The sequence below is a fragment of the Hetaerina americana genome, unplaced genomic scaffold (genome assembly GCF_022747635.1).
Source record: "Hetaerina americana unplaced genomic scaffold, ioHetAmer1.1.p SCAF_9, whole genome shotgun sequence".
In the NCBI taxonomy this organism is placed as follows: domain Eukaryota; kingdom Metazoa; phylum Arthropoda; class Insecta; order Odonata; family Calopterygidae; genus Hetaerina; species Hetaerina americana.
Genome location: NW_027287538.1, coordinates 38,244,315 through 38,260,801, shown reverse-complemented (window position 1 = coordinate 38,260,801; position 16,487 = coordinate 38,244,315). Strand labels below are relative to the sequence as shown.

General features: G+C 38.1%; 1 protein-coding gene across 1 annotated transcript in view; it reads left to right on the top strand.

Annotated features, from left to right (window-relative positions):
• Positions 1 to 16,487, top strand: part of side-VII (sidestep VII) — a 1,496,071-nt gene that overhangs the window by 1,396,679 nt on the left and 82,905 nt on the right. The window contains exon 11 of the mRNA XM_071598053.1: positions 15,211 to 15,522. Coding sequence (XP_071454154.1) covers positions 15,211 to 15,522 — 312 coding nt within the window. The remainder of the gene's footprint in view (positions 1 to 15,210; positions 15,523 to 16,487) is intronic.

Sequence of the window (16,487 nt, the reverse complement as noted above, 5' to 3'; positions counted from 1 at the left end):
TTCCGAGTACATATCTCGCTGCCTTTCATTGCGTTTTTCCTATCTTTTTAACGTGTCCCACCTCATATGGGTCCCATACTATGAACGAGTATTTCAGGTTAAGCCTAACCAGGACCTTATATGATTTTTATTTTGTGACTACGCTACTTTCTTTACAATTTCTCATTGCCCAATGTAGTAGCCAATTTATTGAAGTATTTAGCGCTGGGAGTTCTCTCATAGGAAATACCACGGATAAGTGTGTTTTTATAGAATATTTTAGTAGCTGCATAAAAAAATTTGTGTTATCTTGGATATTGAGTTTTCAAATTAAATTATTGATCGATATGTCAATCGGGTACCATATGCATACAATATCGTCTTATTGTCTGGAAAGGTGTGATTGAGGGATAAGAAAGCACAATAGTGAACAATCTGGATATATTTACTCTCTGTATATAACCTACGCAAATGTACCGCTATCATTTTATTTATCACTGTCGGATGAAATTTACGGTTTAAAAATTTAGGTTTTGAGTGCTCTCTTAAAACTGTTAAACCTGTTTTTAGATCCCCAGTCATTATAAAATCCAATGTTAAAAGATAGCTTTCGAAAAAACATGCAACGGAAGTGAATGACATGTAACCATTTACTATTAACAGCTATTAAGAAGAACATCATTATCTCTCAAATTAGTCATTTTTCCATAGAAAATTTTCTTTGAGATGAAATATCGGCTTAGTATTAAATAATATTCACTTTGACTTCCTTTCATTAGGAGACATATGCCTGGCTCTCACGCATTCATTGGATGGATTCACGCGAGCAAATATTTTTTTTCATGGGTAGCGTTGTCGGAGAAAAGCATATAACCCAAATTAAAAAAAAGCTAGGCTATGAAATGAAACTGTTGAATATGCGGTGCTGATATTCTAAAACTCTTCTTTGACAGTCACTGTTGTAGTCATTCTCGTGTAGCGATCGCCTCGCGAATGGAAAATTCCGTCGGTTTGCAAGGGTGTACACGAGTTTTAAAGTTCGCGTTAAATCCTCGGCCTCCCTCTTAGTCTCCCACCCCCCGTCCCCGTCCCGTTCTTTCCCCTCCCCTACCTTCGCCAAATAACACGTCGCGAGCGTCAAATGCTGGGTGAAATTCACTCAAGGAGTCTTTTACGTGACTCGAGAGGAATGTACGGCCAACGGTAGTGAATCCCATCGCCATTCGGCCCTCCTCCCGAGCCTGGGTCCTCCACGCCCCTCGAAGGGAGAACCCTACACCCCCGTCTCCTACTCCTTCGTTCACTTTTTTCTTACTCAGGCTCCGCGTCGCTTAAAAACTTCGATGGAAATAATAGCTCCCTCCGTATAGTGCTTCTCAACTCAAGTCGATGTACTCTGGGTGGGGTGGGAGAGGAAGATGGATAGAGACAAAAAGAGAGGAAGAGAGCTCCTTTTTCGAAGGGCATTCAAGAAGACGAAGGGAGTTGAGGGTGGTCGGGAGGAGAAGGGAACGCTTGATTCCACCCCATGGCGGTGGAGTTGAATGATCTGACCTTTAGGAGAAGATGGCCACTCTGATCTCCCTCGAAGTTATCGAATCAGTTAATGCGAGGTACAGTGAGCACAGTGATGAAACCTTCAATCGAACAATACGTGAAATCAGCATGATACCTTAGATGAAATTTTTTGACTGAAAACTTCCAAATTATGCATAGAATTTTGGAAACAAAAAAAAAACTTTTTCTAAGATTACCACATAGGATAAAAATGGAAAAAAATGGAGTACGCTTACAGGAATAAATTAGTGGAGTAGTTCTAAGGGTAAAACTTAAGTTCCATTTTGCATGAGGGAGGAAAATATAGTATAATTTTAATACACCCGACCAACTACATTTTTTTTGGGTAAAGTAACTGAGACAGCAATCCTAAAAGGCCAAAGTTCGTGACTACGAAAGCTAATTATGCGTCGTTATGCAGATGAAGAATGTATGGATGAAAATGAAAGCACAGAGACTGAATGCTGAGACGGAATAAATTAAATCACTTTTACCGATTTCACAGTGGCAATTCATGGCCGGCTGAAACGCGAAAAAGAGTTTCTGGAATTTTCGGCTATAAACCGAGTGTTAAAAATGTATATCTCGTATGTATGTTTTGGTAGTTATTCAAACCTTTTGTTGCTTATCATTTAATTAATCATAACGAATACTTGTAAAAAAATGGGTTTCGTTTATTTTTGCAGAGAGTTAATTTAATATACGCACTGAAACGTAGTGTCACTTTGTGAACCCCGTTCATTATGTGAAAAAATAAAATGTGTAATATTATCTCAAGAGTATGTAATTTAACTCTCCTTATTGCCAAATACCATTAATCTTTCCGAGGTATGAGTTATGACGAATTAATTGTACTATCAGTTAATATTAAGCAAGAATTGGAACCATCGACTTTGTTATCAAGAAAGTTTAAGTGCAGGTCAGTGAAAAAATCTGGTGAATATTTCCAAAGAAACCAATTTTGATCGACGGAAACATAGTAGAAACAATGCTAAATCAAAGAGACAATACATATAAATTGCAATTACAAATGTAATGTTGACGTAAATTTTAACTAGATGGGCTACATAGTTTGGATAGGGATTGAATACGTAAAGCTAATGCTCAGGTTTTGGAATCTGAAGATCTACGATTTAATAAAGCATGTGCCCAAAGAGAGAATGGAATGGATACTTGACATAGACAAATTTTTTTTAGTAAACTGTTGAATATTAAGAGTAGGTAGATCGTTTTCATAGGGATTGTTTTGTGGCGAGTATATGTACATAGATAGTCCACAACTCTCCTAAGCAATACATTCATAGGTCCGATAATGGTAGGCTCTTTTTATTCATTTTTCCTCCTGCAATTCTAACTGCCATACGCTTCGACATGTCTTTATTCACCCATCCCTCTTTATTTATTCTGCATAGTTTTCATCATTATTAGAAACTTTCACACATGCACCCGTCTCTAATGGTCTTAAAACCCAAATTATGAGATTTTCTGGCAATAGAATTTCTTGGGAAACTGAATGAAAGGAATATCCACTCATATCCTGAATGTAGGACTCAAATTACCTTAGGGTATATTTAAGAGTGACCTCAAACCTCATTCCGTAAAATAAACCATTCGGTTGATTAATGTTGCAATTCCTAACAAACAACGCATTTCAGTGTGCGTTTAAATCATGAGGTTCTCCATTTTTTTGTAATATTGCATGCAGTTATTTCCTCTCCTACTTTTTTATTATTTTTGAGTCCACAATTTCTTTTTTATCTGCCCATTTCATAAGCTGCATCAACCTCTGGCACCAGATTTCAAAGGAGTTATCCTTATCATGTGTACTACTTCGAGAATCCGTGCATCTGATGCATAGTGCGACTCCACTCATCTTCACCCGAACGTTTTCACGTACTTGTTTTTAGTTTGTGCACGTATCGTCTTTAAGTTCAATAGTTGCCTCTTCACCATGAGCACCGTCTCGAGTTGATCTTTTGTTCACTTGAGCCCCGTCGAACATTTTCTACCTTGAGTGATTCCCTTTCTGCTGGGCTTAGATATTGGATTCCGCTGGTTCAAATTTCCCTCGTAGTGTAACACCTGCAATCAACTTTCTTTTTTCTCGATGAATTTTCACGTTTAAATCTAAATTACTTCATCCTACGTCGTCATAGTTATATACATGGGTGCGTTCCCAAAGTGATGCAGTTCAATTTTACCCGTCGCTCGTATTGATCAGAGTGGAATCAAACTAATTGGAGCAGGTTAGGGAGACGCTAAGCTTTGCCATGAAACCAGTCTTAGTGCTTTCCAAGTTGAGGAAACGGCGGGACGTCAGTTATTGTAAACCTCTGCGCGCCGACCCTTCACGAAAGACCAACCGAGAGGAAATTTCAAGTGAACTTTTGCATCCTGTAGAAAATGAACATGATTATTTGGACAACGTCATCACTGGTGATGAAACCTGGGTTTTTGAATACCAAAGCTCTAAGTGACACAGCGACCAGTCACCCAAACCCAAAAAGGCAAGAATGAGCAAATCAACAGTTTAAAGAAGTGTTTGTACTAATCTGCTTGATAAATTACTTTTGAAAAATAAAAGCATTACTCATGGAACGCCCCCTGTACATCTCTTCATCCTCTTTGGTGCAGCATCGATGCATACTCCATGCATACTCAATGAAGCACGTAAATTATCATTCGATTGTTGCTTTCTTACCCTATGCAAATCAGCCCAAAATAGTAATTTTTTCAACCCTCCAAAACAATGTAAAAACAAAAATATTTATGTGCAGTAAGTTTTGCCTTCCCTATTGACTAAAGATATAAATAAACCTTTCCAATGGTAAACTAGCCCCCTTCTTTGTTTTATTCGTCATCATAATTGTTCATTCACCTCTGCCAATTGATTTATTTTTCTCTAATTGTCTTCAACTTTCATGTATTTTTCAGAAAATGACTTATTTTGCTTCCCTGATTCTATTGCTTTCCTCATAATTCCCTACTAGTAATTTCGAGGGAACCTAATTCTTACAAGTGAATTCCGATTTTTTATAAGTGACACCATACTTCAAAAACGGAAACATATTCCTTATAACAACATAAAAATACTTGCAAGTATCTAAATGTATGCTGCCACATATTTATTGTTTTATTTATTTGATGACTTCCAGCTTTAAAAAAATTTTTCTTCCTCCATGTGAAATGAATCCTAAATACTTGTCACCATAAGAAGCTCGTACTCGTACATGTGGAAAATTCACATTCATTAAGAACTGCAATAATATTAGTAATTAAATAAAAATATAAAAAAGCTATATTATCCTCTTTTGCTGGTGACCTAGTCGCTAATTTTCAAAATAATGGCACTATTCACCACAAAAGCCGATGAACTATGAGATAAATTATAAAACTATATTACTTTATGACGATTAGTCCACATTTCTTTCCTTATGTTACAATTACAACACTCTATGTCTATTATACTCTCCGTTAAGCAAGCACTTACGACATGGCCCGGTAACACCACACTCCGAGAGAGCTGCTTTTAGGTCTAAAGCTAGTACTATTTCTTTCTGAGACTGTTGCATTTGCCGCTCCTCATTTCCCAAGAAAGACGGGTGGAATGAATGGGGTTGATAATGTAATCTAAACGGTCTTTTGAGCGGTAATCGCTGAAACTCAAAAGCGTGAGTTCGCACTTAGCGCTTGTGAGTACCGGACAATAGAAGCGGTGAATCGAAAGATGCAGCGCTAACCCACCACAGTGCGAATGCATTTATTCCGTTTGTTTTGCATTATTCGGAGAGGAGGTTGCAGTCCTAGAATACGTACAGCAAGAGTAGCCTCCGCAGGTGGCGCTTTCATTGTACATTTTCTTCCCTCCGCTTCCCCATGTCGATTTCAATCTCCCGTCTTCCTCCTCCGCTCCTGCGTCTTCCTCCTCCACACCTTCGTGTCGGCAACACACACATGGTGACCTGGCCTGCACCCCTTAACCCTTGCCGCACACCCGTCGCTCTGGAAACCTCGGCGGGAGCGGTTGACCGCACCCGATCGCTGCCCTCCCCGCCCCCAACTAACCCATCCACTTCGCCTCGTAGACTTGACTTCTCCCCCCTCAATACCCACCGTCCCCTTCCGATAATTACCTACGCCCTTGGCCATAATCAGTGCAGGCCGTAAAGCGAAATTAACTCCCCTTCACCGAGAGATCGCGGGTGGGTCATTTTTCGGCTCGCTGAGAAAAGGAAAAAAATATATGTGTCCGTATAGGTAAAATTTTTTTTCCCGGAGAGTGTTGGATGGAGATGGGGTGAGAGAGCGGAAGGGAAGTTGGGGGGATTTTCTTCTTTCCTTCTTTTTCCGAGCGTCGATACGGACCTTGGAGAGGATGGGTGAAAGAGGGGAAGGTCGTGATATTTTTATGTTCCCTTGGGCTTCAAGTTTTTTTTGGGAGTGTTTTAAAGGGGGGAGTCTTTTTAATATTTTTTTCCGCCGGCAATTCCAAGGGGTTTTGTTGGCGGAAGTTCCCCGTATCTCCTCCCCCGCTTCGTTTGAAGAACTGTGACGCTCCTCCCTATTGCCTTCGATATTTCCGTGATTTTTTTCTTCGCCGTTTTTTCCCCCTTTCCGTTCCGTTCCCACCAGGGAGAGTGACAAACAAGGGGGGATTGGAGTGGGGAGGGGACTTCATGGCGCTTCCCGATACATTTCTAGACCCTCGGGCTGTTTTATCTTCTTTCGGCATTATTTCATCGATTGACCGATCTGGACGCTACGCCGCCGCCGTAATCGCCCCTCCCCTCCCGCCCTCCACCCCATCCTGGCCGCCGCAGAATGTGAACTAACATGCTCCCAAAACCCCCTCTCCCTCTCTTCCACCTCGCCCTTCTAATGCCGTAGCAATGCTTAATCTGCAAGGGCACGTATCCTCCCATGCGATCACGTTGGTGACCGTGAATACTCTATCTATGCCCGCTTCCCGTCCTTTTTTAACGTCCCTCCGTGGGGAGGACTCTGTAGGTAGGAGAAAAGGTACAAAATAAGAGAAATTGTCGTTTGAGAGGGAACGGTTAAAGACTCAGATATGTAGTTGTAATTTAAAGTAAAGTTCTGCTGATAAATGTAGCAAGTGGGAGGAGATGAATGATAATATGTCCCTCGCGATTGCGGTCCCATTCAAACTTTTTCTAGGTCTAGTTTACAATTCAAATCGCTCATATTCTCATTCTCAAGTTATCTTTGATTTTTCACTGATATCCCAACAATGTTACGTTGATTTTGGCCCAGTAAATTCGTATTATATTTGTTCTCGAATTCCGTATATGTGTTACTTGTATACATCATTTATGCTTATTTATTTATTTTTAATTGAATCGCCATTATCATGTTTTGTATTTTGCAATGATTAAGCTGTAATATTATTGGAAAGGCGCATTTTTCTTCTTTATTCTCATGTTAAATAAAGCTAATTAAATGCATTAAGTGAAAATGGTTCAAATGCGTTGAAAATAAACTTGAGCAAAAATGACTGTATATGAATTTAAATTTTCTGATTCTTTTTAGGTGGAAAAGAATCAAACTTTTCAAGCCTAAAAGATCGATTCAAGCCTGGAATTTTTTTAGGTTTAAAAAATTATAAAAATACTAACTCTTTATATAATAATTCATTTACATATATAAATTGTCCGTCCGATTCTCCCACTTTCTTGCTCAGTAACTTGAACATATGAATAGTGATTTATAAAAGGTGGGTTAAATTATATAAATATGAAATTTAATTACGTAATATCATCCTTTTCGAATAACGATAACCAAAAAATAAAATACCACAGAAATTTAAATTTCTTAACACTCGTTTCACTATTCTTATTCCAGATAAATATCTCTTTGGTATTTCCATTCGCGGATAATCTTTTAAATAATGATGTTAAGTTTGTCAGCAGAGTAATACCCAAACTAATGTTTTTTTTAATATATCTTGAAGAGATTTTCCTCTCTTTCACAATTTCAGTTTGATATGATAAATCTCTATCAATGTTTACTTTGTGCTCTACAATCTGGATCGTTTGTATTTGCCAAGGAGTTCATAATCCTGTTATCGTTCTCCTGCATAATAGAATCTACTCTATCAACTGGCGTACGGATGTAGTTCAGATTATTTTTAAAACACCGAAAAAATACAAGAACATTTTAATATATTCCTATGGAGTATATAATAGCATATCATGCTACTAAGTTAAATATTAGAATATGAACTACGAAACTAGACCAGAAGGAAAAGTTAATTATCCACAAAATTAAGCAATTGCTTTTGAATAAAGCGGTCAAAGTAGTAGGGATATGAGAAAAAGAATTGCGACGAAGCGTTCATGAGGAGAGAATGATGATAAAACTGTTGCTGAGTATGTATTTGTACGACGAGGAAACGTCATTTGAGATAGATGATAGGCGTAGGATGGAGACTTTTAAATGTGGGTTTGGAGAAGGATGGACAAGGTGAAGTGGTCAGAGAGGAAAGCAAATGAGGAAGTGCTAGGCATTGTGGGAGATGAGAGGGGGTTTTTGAGAGAAATCCAGAGAAGGCAAGACATATGGATGGAGGTATGCAGAGAGTTTTGATCGTTGACGGTATGTTGAAGACAGTGAGAGAATGCAAGCCAAGCTACGTACTGGTCGGAAGAGGTGGGCAAAGTAATTGCATGTTGGACTTTATGAAGGGAGGATGGAGGTAAAAGACATTAAATGAGTAGTATTGTTGAGTCTGATGTCAAGTTGTGCTTTGTTAGGGGAGTCCAGGAAATGTATCGTTGCACCGTTGTTTAGGCTGTGTCCATTGAAAAACTACCTAAACAGTTTGACTACAAATAATGGTAATCATATCTTTATGAGACCACTAAGCTTCCAAATGTTCTGTAAATAAGCGTGTAGTTACTATCTTTGGAATAATATACTTTGAGTTTTTACTTAATTATAAAGGCTAAAGTTATTACGGTTATCTGAGGTTATTACCACACACTTCCGTAGTATAAGTCGACGAATCGACGTGTCCAGAGATTTAAATGGGTGGGGATAAAAGACGGATGCTCCGTTACTATTGATGTAAACTATAATAAATTGTAAAATATTGTAAACTTGTCATTACTCTGGAGCGTACTAAAACGTTGAATGTTTATACGAGTGTAGGCAAGTTTTCAGCTTCCCTACAGCTTACATAATAGGGTAATTATTTTATTTGTGATGGTAGTTGCATAAATATTATTTAATGTCGCATAGAGATACCAAATGAATAGCTTGATGATGCTGCCTTCAGAGAGAGGTACTCTAAGCCTTGAAATAAACAATGTTGTTTTCGTATTTAGTTTCAAATGGCTCTTAGTAACTAAAGTTTTGAGCATGTAAACGTCCCTGGTATATATGAGTACCAGTGATAATATCTTATTGCGATGCATTTTATTCAAAGGGTTAGCGTATTAATGAAAATTTAGTTTTGCGCACTAAGAAAAAGTTGGCTACTAGAATCTATAGAGAGTAGGAAGTGATGTGCATTGGCATCAAGCGGGTAAGTAGCGGAAAATGAACTTTCTGCGTAATAACAATAGTATATATATATATATATATATATATATATATATATATATATATATATATATATATATATATATATATATATATATACATATGCTCATTCCCTAGAAGAGCTTTCTATCATGATATAAATCAAATGTATATGTATCCATTGGAAGAAAAACCCTAGAAATAAATTCATTAACTATCTTTTGATGCTGATTTCCGAAGGCTTTAAGGGCCGGCCACATTTTTCTAAAGACGAGAAATTTATCGTAGACATTGAAGTAACCCACCAGGGCTAGTATCAATTCCAGTCTAACTTGGATTCTTTTGAATTATACCAAGCCTGCGCACCATAATCTCGTTCGATAAGTTTAAAAAAATTGGACGGAAAATTCGACATCTGCGGGAGGTATCATTTCTTGCGTCTCGGGAAAAAATTGTATCTTCCGGGTTAGTTCGCGTATTTAATTCTGATGCGTAAGGTCAAAGTTCAACGCTCTAATGTGAAGGTAATATTTGTCGAGTAGCTCTTAGTTTAGAATGTGTTAATCTCAGAACCGCTTCCATGCTGCTTTCGTTGACAATTTTTCCATAATCTATTACCTCTATCCTCTAAACTTGCCTAACTGAATAATATATTATTTAAAAACCTTGTTCTGTGTGCCTTTGGTTAGAAATAGTGACTAAAATAAAGTGGACGCTTTCGGACTCGTCTTTGAAGAATCGTCCTCGATGTTTTTTTTTCTCTTTGAATTAGTTTCCATTACTTAAAGTTGGATCCATTCTTTAGAATTGTGAAACTTTTCCGGCTACAGACGCCTTCTCTGCCCCCACCAAAACTCGAGTGATGCAAAAATCAATTATTCTCCGGAAAACCCTTTCAAAATTGATCCCCGCAACCCCATCCAGGTCCATAAAAATTCCGTTTCCAAATGTTCCACAGCTCTCTCGACATTCACCGAGGAATCCTTATCAATGCGGAGTCCGTCCGTATCCAACGAAGGAATCGCCAGTGCCCAATCCTGCGGAAGCACTTGAGGGCGATGAAAAATTCGGCGCACGCCCCCTGGGGTTGGGGGACTCCCGGAAGAGCACGCCCGTGATTAAGGATCTGTTCGTCAGTCCGAAATTTCACGTCAGATGGCGCTGACCTAATATAAAACAATCCCGACCCCGGGCGTATTCATCTGATCTTCCACGTCGGGAAGGAAGGGGGGAGGATGAAGGGCGGAGCTCCACGGGGTGGAAAGGGGGAGTTTTTCGTGGGTGGAGAACGTGGAGCCGGTATCCACGTGAATACAAGGCCGACCTAGCCGCCCAATATCTTTGTTTGTTCTCCTTCCTTCTCCCTCATTTCGTCCCTATTCGGATTTCCCGTCCGCCCAGACCTTTCCCTCGGACCCCCTTCGACGCCAGAGCATGCTTTCCTCTCTCTCCATGTGCACACTTCCCACCGCGTGGGATGGTGAGGCGGGCAAGGGAGGGAGTGGGGTGCTTGGGGCCAGGGTCTCTCCCTCCCGCAAGATTCCATTTTTGTCCCTACTCCTCTCGGAAATCCTCCCGGCTAACAAAGCGTATTTCCAATTTGTTCAGGTTCTTCCCACTCACCTGCTTTCTCATCATCCGTCCCACTTGAGGACGTTATATGCATGAGGAACACGGAGGAGACTCCCTTCCGGCGGCGTTATTCCCTTTCTTCATTAAAAAAAATACTCGGAGAAAATCCGTCTTTACTTGCTGACAGGAAAGCTCGGTTTGTGGTGTGCGCGTGCGTTGTTGTAAAGGTCATGGGATGGATTTCTACTGTGAGTTGTAAGAGTATACGAATGTGTATATGTAACCTTTCTACTACCTACTTGGAGTATTGTTGTGCTTTATTACGATTACAAGAGGAATACTGGAAACTTCAAAAGCCATTGCTCTTATTTTTAATCTCCACTCTATGCGATGAGTTCATAGCTAAAATCATCGGTGACATCGGTTATTTTAACTACCAAACTTGGTGTTAGGTGAAGGTAATATTTTCGTGTTATATGATATGATAAAGGTTAAAACGCACTCTGATTCCGCATAATAATTTGTCAGATTCTGTGCATCTTCATCATGGCAAATTTTGTTTCACCCTTATCTTAATGCAGGCTTATAAGTTCATTGGTACCCGTAAAATTGTTTATGAATACTGAAATATCTTTGGGTACCACCTGGGAAACTGTAGCAGGCAGGATAAAATCAACTTGCCCCCCTGACAAGAAGTATGAATTTCACCGGCTGCTGTACGTAAGACGAGTACGAGTGCTCATATTAGGTGTGCTCTACCATCAAACTGTTGAAGCGGACTAAAAGTAGCAATGAGTTTTCATCCTGTCCATTCTCAGGAGATTACCATTAGTTTCTACGAATAGTCGCATTGGGGCGCCATTAGTGTCTTCGTTTTATATGAATGTATGCTTCAGGGTAAAATCTAGAAAAGTATTAGTATTAATACTCACGCATTAACTGTAGCTTCTCGCCCTGTTTTCCATTCAGCGTGGCAATTGGAAAACCTCTCAGGATTTTGGATTAATTAATTGATTAAAACGATGATATATGCGTCATTCGTCTTCCTTCACTTACGGTGTGACAGAAAAGCTGTACGTGACTCAGCATACATTTTAAAGGGAACTTGATTTTGCCGGAGATCATGGGTTATACGTTACACATAACCCTAAAATAACACTTTTTTTCTGGTGCTGGAGAAAGGTTTTTGGGGAAAATTCGAAGAAGACTAGGGATGAGAAAGGGGAGATATTGAGAGGAAATAGGATGTTGAAGATATTTACAAGTGTGATCAAAAGCAAGCATATTTGCAAGTGTAAATTAGGGAAAACGTGAGGTAAGTGAATGAAAATTTTTGACTGCTAAGGAGTACTTTTAAGCATGACTAAGTAATATATCAATAGTTTTTATATTAAATTGTGCATAGAAGTGATCATATCACTAGAATATTACGGGACGTTGTGTTATACGAGTAGATACCATGATAGAAAACCTCGCGTTGGGTCTCTGTTTATTCATATTCTCAGTAATATTGATTGAATTCATATTTTCTCATCTCTTAGTTGCCAGATAAATGAAAATCCTGCATTTTTTACGTGTGTCATGAAAATTCATATTATATTAGCAAATTAATTTTCATTTCCTAGGAAAATTATGATGCTGTTTCATTAACAATTTAGTCGTTTATGGCAACAGAAACAATCAGCTCCGGCTGAAAATTTCTTGTAAATTTTGTATAAATTTTTGTTATCCAAATTACATTTATCATATTTGTACTTCTGCCATAATAGAGTATTTAGTAATCCTTTGACAATAATCTCCGTCTGGAAAATTTAGCATAAACGTAAATTATTAAGCAAGTAGGTCTTTATAATAAGACCTAGTTGGATTCCACTGAGTATAATCTGAAACTTTCAGCGTATAACATTCCCATCTGGATTAAATATTATTCATTTTATTGGAAAAGATGAAATAAAAATGAGCACATAATTGGTAACGTTGATAACATTGAACGATTTCCATCAGTGAAATATTTATTTCTATGCGAAAGTTTATTATTGTACGTTCTGTAAAAGCTATGACATTGAATGCATTCACTGAATTATAAACGATTATAGTTTTCAACATTCCGTCCGTAGCTAACCTTCATTTCTATTTCATGGAAGCCCTCAGAGTGCAAATTGTAAAGGGAAATGTATCTGAGCTAATTATTCCACTCGATAATTTGCGAGTCTCGTAGACAGAAATTATTAACTAGCTATAAAATAGGCGTATTGGATTCAGTAGAGTATGCAAATTTCTTTTCAGGCCCTTAGTGTTTTACGTTAAAATTTTCCTTGCCACTGTCAATTCCTAGCGATGGAGCGATATCTGAAGAAAAATTGAAATTATTTATTTATCTTAGATTGCAAATTGAAATGCTGCCAGGGCCTTCATGTGCTTTGATATTGTGTATTTCGTATGGTCGAAAATGTTAGAATTTTTTTAAGATTCTTTATGTAAGGCCTTGTTTTTAATTTTTCCATTTGATTAACAATTTGCTTTATATTTCTAAGTACAGTTTACCTTTTCCATTTTAATATGCTTTATTTCCCAGTGATCCAGTGCCCAGGGATCATTTCTAATGGTATTCATGGTATATTGAATTTTCAAGTACTGATGAGGGCATAAATTAATTAAAATGCGAAATAAAATATAAAATTGAAGTTGATGGATATCTATTTTGCTGGAAAAATGCCAAAAATGAATAAATAACGAACTATGTATTCGTTCAACAGAAATTGAATCTTGATATTTTCAAATTTGATACATACAGCCGCATTTCACGTAATTGAGTTTTACTCGCCCACATTACGAGGAAAATTCTAAAATGCGTTAACACCCAATTAGTTGAAAGGGGCGATATTGCTTTTATTAGTGCTAAACGTGTGTTTTCGTTGTTAGCTGTAATTTGTCCAAATGCCTGCGACATCAGAGTAATTTACGATGCTGGACCTAGTTTTAAATTGCGGCCTTAATTGTGGAAAGTATGAAGGTTCACTAAAAGTGATTAAAAGCTTCTGGTGATCTTCCTGCGACTGAGCACTCGTGGAATGAAAATTTTTGGAAATGTTTTTCGTTCCCCCCTATCAGTTACACGCTCGTTAGGAAGTGGTATAGTAATTAAATTTAACTGCATGAAATATGTGCAAAAATTCTTACGCAGTATTTCGACCAGATTAAACAGTAATGAACTGTTTTAAACTCAATGCTATTAGTTTTCCCTTAAAATTACCCCATATTCAATTTTGCAGTGGCCAGAATTGTTTCCTCTTTTTAAATCACCTCTATGGTTGAATTTCATTTATAGCTCCTGCTGATTATATTAGCAAGTGAAACGCAGGGATGTAAAATCTGCTCCACCATTAATAGCATTTTCATTTAGGACATCATCTCGTATTTTAAGCATTCCTACCGCCGTGAAAATCAAAATCTTTTCTAACGAACATAATCTACATTAAGGATATCATAAACAAGTGCGAATGTTTTAATAAATTAAGATGAGTTTCAGACCTAGACGCTTCAATAGACGCTCTGCAACTCAGTTATTATGACAACAGCACCACTGCTCATAGCCATGGATAATACCAATTTAGTTTGAATGATGGTATGTTAGTGTTACATTCAATAGCAAAAACATAAATGTTTCGTCCTGGCGACCCAATTTTTTTATAAATAAAGTACACAAGGAATTCGATAAATATTTTTCCATTGGGGATTTTATCCGGGTTGTTACAACACACCACACTTTCGCCGGCTTTTCAGGTGGAGTGCAATTCGTTAATTTATTTTTTCTCGGAATACGTACGGGCCAATTAGGTAACGCTGGATCCAAGCCAATGCAAGCCAGAATAAAAGAATAATGAAATTACATGTGTACACATTTTACGAAAAATTATGATACAATTTGTTTTTTAATGATTCGTGTAAAATCATTGAATTTTCACTTTTTACGCACTATTTTACGAGGCTTTGACGTATTATCCTAAGCCTTGGCCTTGTTAAAAGAAAATTATCCACATAATTGTTGACTTAAAACTTTTTTAGAAAGGGCGGAATCGTTGTTCACCTATCTGGTGAATTCCACTGCCAATGGACCCCATAAGGAATGCATACCCCCAAAGCATATTCTGATAGTTAGATTTTTCTCAAAAATTTCAACCCTTTCACGAGCTATATGTTAGTCTACTTTAATTGTTATTGCCCTTAGTTAATCACGTTGATCCGTCTTATGGGGGCAGGATTGATACCTATAAATGAATTCGAAACACTTACGGCTTGCCAAGATTTCTTAAAATTTCTTATTGAAAGATTCTGTAGATGCAATATTCGCAAAAAGTTTTCATAAGAAAACGCTGGCTTTTGAAAGTTGTGAGAAGAATGTTTTCTATGATGTCCCCGGCAAGTTCACACCCAATCACGAATCGTGCTTTGATCACTTGCCATTGGCAAATGGAATGACGAAGAGTTCATTCCTCCAGGGTATAGAGATATGTGATTTCTGTGAATATCCTCACGTTCTCCTTTTTACCATGTTTCCAGGTCACCCCGATCCCGTTCACAATTGCTCCATCTCGAACGCTTCCCTTCACTCGTTCGCCGTTCGTTGTGCCGAGGGCTTCAACGGTGGTCTTCCTCAGGCCTTCCTCCTCGAGGTAAAGGAGGCAGAGAGTCAAAGGCTGCGGGCCAACGTCACCTCCCTCAGGGCTCCAAAGTTCGAGGTGGCGGGGCTTGAACCTGGCCTCTCGTATCACGCGACCGTCATCGCTTTCAACCAGAAGGGACGCAGTGATGGCGTTGTTCTCACCGCCTCCACGGTCCGCCTCCCAGAAAGACAGCTTACTGTCGAAAAAGGTGAGTCGTCCGCTCCTAAGACATGCTGATGAAACATTTACGTCAATTCTGAGATTAAAATGTTGGAAAATAAATTGAAATGCAGTAAATTATGGAATGGAATTCGACTACTGGCTATTTTTATTTCGAGTCTTGTAATCAGCTATCAATCACACGCCATAAAAATCCTTCCTATGTGGGCAACAATTGCAAGAAAACACGGAAGGAGAAATCGGTTTTACATATGAGCACAACAATTCCCTAATATGGATTTTAAGTAATCGATTTGCGGTCCATTTTTCCGTTGCATCCGAAATGTTGTATAACCTTATGCAATTGTTAGGCAAAGAACTTATCCGATTTTTCGAATAGCACTATCAATATTTTAATTAGGACCCGATATTTTAATTATTATGATTGTTTCTTCTTATCTTTATCAACATCCTCTGTAATTATGTAAGCTATATAGGTAACTTGGAAAATATCTGAATAATGGCTTGGTCGATAATCACATTTGCTTGACCAGAAACTTATCACGAGGTCAGGCCCATGACTTGGTGATATTAATAATCTTTAATTCCTCAATAAATTGTAAAATAAATGCGTAAATTTTATCTTCGATTCACATCATTGCTTGTTTATCCGTTTATATCTTTATCAGGGGTGTGGTTGTACAGTGAGTAGAAATTGAACTACTGATTAGGGGCCTGGGGTTATATTCTGGGTATATTTGCGCACTGCTCTCATCGTTAAATAATATATGCAAAAATAAATTATGTAAATGTATCCCAGGAGTTGTAAGATACTACATTGAAAAGTATGTCTTTTTATTGATAAAACTGCCACAGTGAAGTTCAGTGTTTGATTATTTTGGAGTTGTGTGACTACACGGAAAATTTAGCACATTCTTGTACCTGCACTTTTGGATATGCACATTACGCATATTTCAGTTATGCATTCAGTGGCCCATTTCCCAAAGCTACAAT